Source organism: Carlito syrichta, unplaced genomic scaffold (assembly GCF_000164805.1).
Source record: "Carlito syrichta isolate Samal-C Ts95f unplaced genomic scaffold, Tarsius_syrichta-2.0.1 Scaffold313533, whole genome shotgun sequence".
In the NCBI taxonomy this organism is placed as follows: Eukaryota; Metazoa; Chordata; class Mammalia; order Primates; family Tarsiidae; genus Carlito; species Carlito syrichta.
The window spans coordinates 122,226-131,755 of record NW_007257629.1 but is presented as its reverse complement, the minus strand read 5'-3'; the positions used below and the strand labels follow the sequence as shown (position 1 = coordinate 131,755).

The following is a 9,530-nucleotide window of genomic DNA, read 5'->3' as shown; positions in this document are numbered from 1 at the left end:
CAGCGTCAACCTGCTGGGCTCCAGTGATCCTTCCACCTCAGCCTTCCAAGTAGCCAGAACTGCAGGCATGTGCTACCATACCTGGCTAAATATTCTGTCTTTTTATGAAGACACCAGTTCTATTGGATTAGGGCTCCACCCTAATGACCTTATGTTAATTTATTGACCTCATTTAATTTAATCACATATTTAAAGACCTCCACAAAGACAGGAGGATTGCCTGAACCCAGAGGTTTGAGACCAGCCTAGGCAACTTGGTGAGATCTCGGTTCTACAATAAATTTAAAAAAAAGAAAAATGAGCCAGTGTGGTGGTACATGCCTGTAGTTCCTGCTACTTGGAAGGCTGAGGCAGAAGGATCACCTGAGCCCAGCAGGTCAAGGCTATGGTGGCCATGAGCGTGCCACTGCACTCCACCTGGGCCACAAGAGTGATACTCTGACTCAAAAAAAAAAAACAGAACACAAAAAAACCTCCAAATACAGTCACATTGGGGGTTAGTACGTCAACATGTGAATCTAGGGGACACAATCCAGTCTATAGTTTAGCATCGTGCTCTCTAATTTATCCTGTAATCTTTTTTATTATTATAAAGATGTGGGGTACAATTCAGGGTTCGGTGTGATCTTTTTTGAGTCAGGGTCTCACTTTGTCCCCCAGGCTGGAGTGCAGTGGCACGATCACAGTTCACTGCAGCCTCGACCTCCTGGGCTCAGGCAATTCTCTCGCCTTGGCCTCCCAGAGTTCTGGGATTACAGGCATGAGCCACCATGTCCAACCTATCCTGCAACCTTTTCAATGTGACATTCTTTAATGATCCCACCAAATAGGACTCTAGCCTCTTCTATAGAGGTCCTCATCTGGAGTTTTCCCGGAGGCCTCCTTTCCATGCCAGTATCCTCAGAAGAGTCCTTGTCATGCACCCGAGGAAACTGCACTTCCTTTTGCAGGATGAGTAGTGGCTTGGATAATGTTCATCCATAAAAGAGATGTATGAAGCCCCTCGGTCATAACTGCCATCCTCAATTGGCAGCCTCTGTTGGCTCCGTGCTGGAGTGGGGGCAGCCAAGCCTTGGTTACGGCACAAGCCGGCCATGGCTCCCAGCTCCCTGCTGTGTGATCTCGCTGCTGTCTGGCAAGGCCAAAACATTAACGTTTATCTCTCCTCTTGCAGGCAACGTTTCTTTATGTGTTACAAGTTAAATATTTGCTCAACCAGGTAATGCTGACTATCCTCTTCCTTTGGGAGGCTAATGGGCGTTTGTACCCTTCTGGGATTGGGGGTCCTGAAGACACGCTGGGACCAGAGAGTTTATCCAGGGGAACCATGGATAGACATTCTTCAGTGTTGTGCACTCAGGGTTTTGATGTTGAGAGGTTTGTTAAGTGATATCAAGGAAAGAACACATTATTTTTGGCTCTGGAAAATTCTTATCCAATTTCCACTTGGAAATATTGCCATTGGCAGGGTAGGATCAGAGCTGCAGTGTTTTTTCTGGCCCTGCATTTTAAACCAGCTCCCTGGAAGGCAGGGTGCATGCCAGTCTGCTCCCTAGACAGAGCTGAGGCTCAGAACAGCCTGTCTGGCTCCAAGGAGCCAACCAGTTCTGTCTTAGTTCTGTCTAAGAGGTCCTACTTGTCTTAGAGGGAACTTAAAAACTCAGATAATAATGATACTTAACATAGCCAGAACTCTTCCTATGTGGCTAACAGTAAAGACCCAGGTGTGATTGCCCTGGTCTTGGTAGGTGTGGATTTATGAAGCCCATGTATGTGAGACTCCCCAGTTCCTTCCAGATAAATCCAAGTAATGGGGGCACCAGGCAAAGGGTCAGCATCACACAGGCAAGCTTTCCAGGACATGCAACAGGGAGGGATGGGGGGGGGGAGAAGGGAGGAAGTTTCCACCTATTCAGTGTTCTTAAGACAGTACCCTATTAACAAAAAAGAGAATATTTTGAATCTTTCTTAGTGTTTAGAATATGCACTTGAGACAGCTTAGACTAAGAGAAGGAAATCAGCATATCTGATTTGTCTCTGGCTGTCTCCTTTCAATCTAGAACTTTGTCTGAAGCAGGATAGATGCCTTAGCATGCTGCAGGGCCTTCTCCCTGACTTAGTTACCCAACAACTATGGTGGCCCTGACCTCAGGCTCTGATTGATCTAGTAAGGACAATGGAGATGAAGCTCCTCCCTCCAATACCCTGAGGCTCAGGGAGGCAGGAGCTGAGAGGGTTTGGGAGGTCTGAACTTGGTGACAGAAGTCGTGTTGGGGTGTTGAAGGTGAGGAAGAGGGCCTTCCCTAGGAAGACAGCTTGACCTCTAGCTGAGTGTGCAACCAAAGAGTAGCAGCTGGGATTTTGGAGGAAGTTAATACCCTCGGAAAAGGTGTAGGGTGGGGGATACTTAGGCTTTCAGGTGGGAGAGGGAGAGGACCTCGGAGGAGAAGGTGACGCCCCTGGGCCTCCTCTAGCTGTGAGGGCGCAGTCTCCTTGCGTGACTTTGGTTTCCATCTCTGTTCCCATGGCTCCCATGTTCACCTGTAATATCCAAGCACTCTTTCCAGTTGCCTTTAGGAGACTCATGCATGTTGCAGACTTGACCTCCTCCTCTTGACCCACACATGTGTTTCTCCACCTTCCTGCATTCGATCCCAATGAGTGGCCTCAGCCATTTTCTCTCCCAACGATCTGTCGTTTTTAGCCCCTCACATCCCTGGTCCATCTTCCCCCACCCCCATCTGCTCAGTCACCTGGTCCTGTAGCTTCTGCCTGCTCCTCTCCTCACCCTCCCTGCCACCTCCTGAACTGATTTCTTGTCATTTGTCCTCTGTGTCATTTCCGAGGATCTTAACTCACCTCCCTGCTGCCATCTGCCTGGAATATAAATCTGATCACAAACTCCCTTGCTGAAAACTAACCAGGATCTCCTGATAAATAAGTGGTCGCCCGACCCTTGTCCTGGCCCCACCAGCCTGAGACCACCAGAGATGAACCCGCAGTCAGGTTGGGTTTGCAGTTGGGGTGATTGACCCATCACATTGAGAGAAACCACGGGATCCAAGGGCGGCGGGGGAACCCACACACAGAAAGAAGAGTTATAAGAGTTTGGAGAAGAGTCAGGTGAAATTTAAAGGAAGCCATGGTTTGACAGGGGCAGAGCAAAACTGTGGTAAGGGGGGTCAACATCAGGTCTGAGGCACCACACAGCTGAGACAGATGTGGAAGGGAGATGCTGAATGCTGCGTCCAGGAACTCATGTGAAGCGCTGCACCTGGATTGGACATAAAGGCTGCTCCTTTGTGTTAAAGTGATTTTGAGCCTCCAGGCAAGAGTAGGATATTTTCTTGTTACTGATGTGGGTTTTCAAACCACAAACTTTCAACAGCCTGTGATTTTATTTATTTATTTACTTGAGTCTGAGTCTCACTCTGGCGCCCAGGCTGGAGTGCAAGGGCATGCTCCCAGCCACCGTAGCCTCAACCTTCTGGTCTCCGGCAATCCTTCCGCCTCAGCCTTCCAATCAACTGGAACTACAAGCGTGCGCTCCCACTCAGCTCATTTTTGATTTATTGTAGAGACAAGGTCTCACCAAGTTGCTAGGGCTGGTCTCAAACTCGCGGGCTCAGGCAATCCACTCGCCTTGGCCTCCCAAAGTGCTGGGATTACAGGCTGAGCCATGGAGCCTGGCAACAGCCTTTGATTTTAGAGAACAATATTTCTCAGTGAGTCTGAAAGTGGTGGTTATCCCAACAAAGGGTGTAATGACACTTTCCAGGGCAGCATGGCTTGGGGAGAAATGATGTTTCTTCTCACCTTTGCAGCTGACTGTATCTGCGTCTATTATTCTATCCTGATGCATAGCAGGACAGATTTTTACTTCCTTGGTCCAATGAAATTTTACTTTCATGCCTATCTTTTCTTGAGATGCCAAATAGTCTGGGTGTTCCTCCTGTCACTGTACTTATGAGAGTCAGATATGCAGCACTCCAGAAAGAGACTTAAGTTTCACGAGATCTTCTTAGGTCAATTGTCCGAATTTTAATTTTGACTGAGAAGGTATTGTTATTTTCTCCTATCATCCAGTGTCAAAAAATGGCTTGTTGAATTTTTTTTTTTTTTTTTGAGTTGGAGTCTCACTCTGTCACCCAGGCTGGAGGGCAGTGGCATGCTCCCAGCCTTTACTGCCTTGACTTGCTGGTCTCAGGTTATCCTTCCGCCTCAGCCTTCCAAGTAGCTGGAACTGCAGCACACGCCACCATGCCCGGCTAATGTTTTGATTTATTGTAGAGATGAGGTCTTGCCAAGTTGCCCAGGCTGGTCTCGAACCCTTGGCCTCAGGCAGTCATCTCACCTTGGCCTCCCAAAGTGCTGAGATTATAGGCGTGAGCCACCGCAGTCCATCTGGCCTGCTGAATTCTTTTAACCCCTGCCAGTCTTGCACAGTTGGAGACATTTTCCTTCTTCCCTCTCTGCTACCTTCTTCCTGCCAGTGTCTCTCTGGGGCCAGAACTCCACACTTTATACCTCGAAGAGAAAAGGAAGAGAGGATGGGGGAGTGGGAAGGCAGTAGCAGCAAGGCGTGGCCTTCCCAGTTAAGCCCTCCTGCCATGCCTGCGACCCGGCCTAGCAGGCCAGCTAGAGCCTGACATGTCCTTGGGCAGCAGAAAGGCAGTTCTGCCCTGTGGATCTCAAGGATGGCATGCGGTGTCCTTGTTCCAGGGAATCGTGCTGCCTCAGATTGTAACCGGAGTTGCAGCCAACCTTCTCAATGCCTTTGTCAACTATCTGCTTCTCCATCAACTGCATCTTGGGGTGATGTGAGTCTAACCTACTCTTGGGACAGGGAGAAGGGATGACTGGCATGTGGCTTTTCCAGTGGGAGAAAAGAGTGGGTCCTTGAGCTGGTTCTTGTGTTCACATGTGGTCTCTTTCTCACATCCCTCTGGAAAACCCTGTTGGGGGATGGAGGGCAATGCTGCCATGGGAGGAAGAGGACCTCAGGGCCTGCTGAGGATGGCCCAGCAAGGCCTGGATTGCTCCCCTCCTTGCCCAGGTAGGCGCGGAGAGGATGGAGGACAGGTACCTTCCCTTCACTGGGCCTGTTTTTTCCAGAGGTTCTGCACTGGCAAACACGATTTCTCAGTTCGCTCTGGCTCTGTTCCTCTATCTCTACATCCTCTGGAAAAAACTGCATCAAGCTACATGGGGAGGTAAAGAATGCCTTTTGTCTTCCGACTTGGACGTGGGTTTGTCTCACGTGAAGCTCCAGCCCCATGGCCGGATCTATTGGAAACGTGTGTGTGTGTTTCCCGCCTGCAGGATGGTCCCTTGAGTGCCTGCAGGACTGGGCCTCCTTCCTCCGCCTGGCCATCCCCAGCATGCTCATGATGTGCATTGAGTGGTGGGCCTACGAGATCGGGAGCTTCCTGAGCGGTCCGTGTGAAGACAGATAATGGCGACTGGTGGGAATATGGCAGGGGGAGGGGGGCCCTCCGAAAACAAGGCATCAGCTGTCTTTCTTCACCAGGTATCCTCGGCATGGTGGAGCTGGGTGCTCAGTCGATCGTGTATGAACTGGCTACCATTCTATACATGGTAAGTGACAGAGGACTGGTCGTGGGGAGAAGCTAGATGTTTCCCTGGCTGGGTATCTGAATGAGTCCTCCAGATGAGCACAGGCATGCATAATTCAGTAATCATCTGTGAAATGATGGATTGCTGGTCATGGTGGCTCACGTCTGTAATCCCAGCACTTTGGGAGACAGAGGCGAGAGGATTGCCTGAGCCCACAGGTTCGAGACCAGCCTGGGCAACATGGCGAGCCCTTGTCTCTACAGTAAATCAAAAGCAAAAAATTAGCTGGATGTGGTTGCACATAACTGTAGTTCCAGCTACTTGGAAGGTTGAGTTGGAAGGATCACCTGAGCCTAGCAGGTCAAGGCTGTGGTGGCCATGAGCAGTTTGCCACTATACTCCAGCCTGGGCGACAGAGAAATTCCAACTAGAAAAAAAAAAAAAAAGAATAAATGATGGATAATAGTAAAATCTCATCCTTGAGCATGGGAGTGTGCTTTCAATATGGTTGGATGTTTCCTGTGAACTGAACGGGGTTGGGCAGAAATATTTCAAATGATCTGCTTTGCTTCTCTGTCTTCCTAACACAGCTCAAATCCAAAAGATCTGATTTTATTTCCATACTTTTAGAATCTTTTTCAGTTGTCACAACACAAAAGTCTTAAGGGGCCAGCTGAATGGCATAGAAGAGGGATGAGACTGGGTGTATGGCAATGAATACCAGGCTGCCCATGTCACCATGCCTGGCTCCTGCCTAGTTCTGAAGCCTTTGAAAACACATTGTGGCTACTCCTAGGTAGATCCCCAAAAGAATTGAAAACTGCATCCTCAAACTCCTGGGCTCAAGCAATCCTCCCACCTTTGCCTCCAGAGTAGCTGGGACTATAGGTGCAGACCACCACCACACCTGGCTAATGTTTTAAATTTTTTATATAGACAGAGTATCCCTATATTGCCTGGGTTGGCCTCAACTCCTGACCTCAAGCGATTCTTCCACTTTGGCCTCCCAATGCACTGGGAGTAGAGGTGTGAACCACTGCTCCTGGCAAAAAAGCAGGGTCTTAAAGGAATATTTGTTCAAATGTGTTCATAGGAGTATTATTCACAATAGCCAAAAGGTAGAAGCAACCCAAAAGCCAGGCTCAGTGACTCAGCCTGTAATCCTGTGCCTTTGGGAAGCTGAGGTGAGTGGATTGCCTGAGCCCAAGGGTTTGAGACCCGCCTTGGCAGGCGAGACCTCGTCTCTACAACAAATCAAAAAATTAGCCAGGCGTGGTAGTGCGCGCCTGTAATTCTGGCTACTCGGAAGGCTGAGGCGGAAGGATCGCCGGAGCCCAGCAGGTTGAGGCTGCGGTGGCCGGGAGCAGGCCACTGCACTCCAGGCTGGGTGACAGAGTGAGACTCCAACTCAAAAAAAGAAGCAACCCAAATGTCCATGAGTGGACGAACAGAGAAACAAAATGTGTTCTATGCATACAACAGATTATTATTCAGCCTTAAAAAGGAAGGAAATTTTGTTTGCTAGAGAAGAACTCCAGTCACTAGAGGCCTTCCTTTGACTTCATTTTACTGAACAAACGGAAATTCTGAAGGAACCGAGTGTCACTTTAGATATGTAAATTTAACAACAGAAAGGGGAGTTAGTAATGTGGGAGAAGACTAAAGCCAGCAGATGAGCTTGGCATTTTTTTGTGCTACTAAAACAGATCCCCCCAATTATTGGTTATATTCATAAAATACAGGGGGTTTATATTTCCTGTTGTCCTTAAAAATCATTCTCTTGGGGACATATGTTTTTGTTCTATTTCTGACAAAATATTTAACTTGTATTTTTTTTGTTTGTTTTTGTTTTGGAGTCGGAGTCTCACTCTGTCACCCAGGCTGGCAGGCTGGAGTGCAGTGGCATGCTCACAGCCACGCAACCTTGACCTGCTGGGCTCAGGCAATCCTTCTAAGTAGCTAGAACTACAGGTGCGTGCCACCATGCCTGGCTAATTTTTTATTGTATTATAGAAGAGAGATCTCCAAGTTGTCCAGGTTCGTCTCAAACCCCTGGACTCAGACAGACCTCTTGCCTCTGCCTCCCAAAGTGCTGGGATTACAGGCATGAGCTATAACCTGTATTTTTCACTCTACCTTTTATATTTTATTTATTTTATATCTCAGTAATTCATTAATTAAATCTAAATCAAAATGCTTAATGGTACATAGTATTCCACAATTAGTAGTATAATTTTTTTTTTTTTAAGTCACAGTCTTACTCTGTCACCTAGGCTGGAGTGCAGTAGCATGGTCATGGCTCACTGCAGCGTTGAACTCTTGGGTTCAGGTGATTCTTCCACTTCAGCCTCCTGAGTAGCTGGGACTACAGGCACATGCCACCACACCCAGCTAACTTTTCTGTGATCTTTTTGTACAAACTAGGTCTGCTGTGTTGCTTAGGCTGGTCTCGAACTCCTAGGTTCAAGCAACCCTCCCGCCTCAGCTTCCCAAAGTGCTGGGATTATTTATAGGAGTGAGCTACCGTATCCAGTCTGTAGTATAATTTTAAAACCAATATTTCATTTTTGAATATTTAGTTGTTGGTTTTTTAAGTTTTTTTTTTTTTTTGAGTCAGAGTCTCACTCTGCCACCCAGGCTAGAGTGCAGTGACATAATCACGGCTACTGCAGCCTCAACCTGCTGAGCTCAGGCAGTCCTTCTGCTTCAGCCTTTCAAGTAGCTGGGAATACAGGTGTGTGCCACCACGCCCAGCTAATTTTTTGATTTATTGTAGAGAAGAGGTCTTGCCAAGTTGCCCATGGTACCCATAGGCGTGAGGCACCATGCCCAGCATATTTAGTTTATTTCCAATGTTTCAATATGAACCACACTTTAGTGGATATCCTAGGACAATTATCTCTGTATACTTGTTTGATTATTTCTTTAAGATAAATTTCTAATAGTGAAACTTATGTATAATTTTATATCTTCTGCATATGTTTCTCTATGCTTTCCAATAGGCCTGTGAGAATTTACATTTACATTTCTCCTTAATCAAAAGAAGGATGTAAGGCCTGGCATGGTGGCTCATGCCTATAATCCCAGCACTTTGGGAGGCTGAGGTGAGAGAATTGCCTGAGCCCACGGACTCAGAACAAACCTGGGCAACTTGGTGAGACACCCATCTCTACAATAAATCAAAAAATTAGCCCGGTGTGGCGGCATGTGCTTGTAGTTCCAGCTACTTGGAAGGCTGAGGCGGAAGGATCGCCTGAGCCCAGCAGCAGGTCAAGGCTGCCGTGGCCGGGAGCTTGCCATTGCCCTCCAGCCTGGGCGACAGAATGAGACTTCTACTCAAAATAAAAAATTTAAAAAAAGAAGGACGTAATATACCTTTTCCTTGGATTCACCAAGATTTACATTTTGCCCTATGTACTCTGTCTGTCTGTCTACACAGTCCATATTCAAGTACCATCAATTTTTCCAATAATATCCTTTATCACTATTTTCTCCCTGACATTAAGCTGTCACATTTCTCTAGTGTCCTTTAATCTGGAACAGATCCTCAGTCTTTATTTTCTTGACATGGCATTTCTGAAGAATACAGACCATTATGGAATTTCCCTCAATATGTCGTAGCTGATGTTTCCTCATAAATCAGTTCTGACTGTCCCTTTGGGGATGGAATCCTACAGAAGCAATGCTGTGTTCTTCTCAGTGCATCATATCAGGAGGCACCTGATAATGATTTGTTCCAGTACTGGTGACATTAACTCTGATTGCTTGGTTAAGATGGGCCTGCCAGGTTTCTCCTGTCAAGTTACCATCTTTCCCTTCATAGTGAAGAAATTATTTTGGGGGGAAATCTTGATGTTTGTCCCTACTCATGAGTTTCTAGGCAGGGATGCAGATATATATATATATATATATATATATATATATGTTTTTTTGGTTTTTTTTTTGAGTTGGAG

At 47.1% G+C, this 9,530-nt stretch overlaps 1 protein-coding gene across 1 annotated transcript in view; it reads left to right on the top strand.

The window, feature by feature from the left end:
* The window catches only part of LOC103273104 (multidrug and toxin extrusion protein 1-like), a 36,786-nt gene that overhangs the window by 7,774 nt on the left and 19,482 nt on the right, over positions 1-9,530 (top strand). The window contains exons 5-9 of the mRNA XM_021718809.1: positions 1,175-1,219; positions 4,723-4,820; positions 5,116-5,213; positions 5,323-5,436; positions 5,531-5,598. Coding sequence (XP_021574484.1) covers positions 1,175-1,219; positions 4,723-4,820; positions 5,116-5,213; positions 5,323-5,436; positions 5,531-5,598 — 423 coding nt within the window. The remainder of the gene's footprint in view (positions 1-1,174; positions 1,220-4,722; positions 4,821-5,115; positions 5,214-5,322; positions 5,437-5,530; positions 5,599-9,530) is intronic.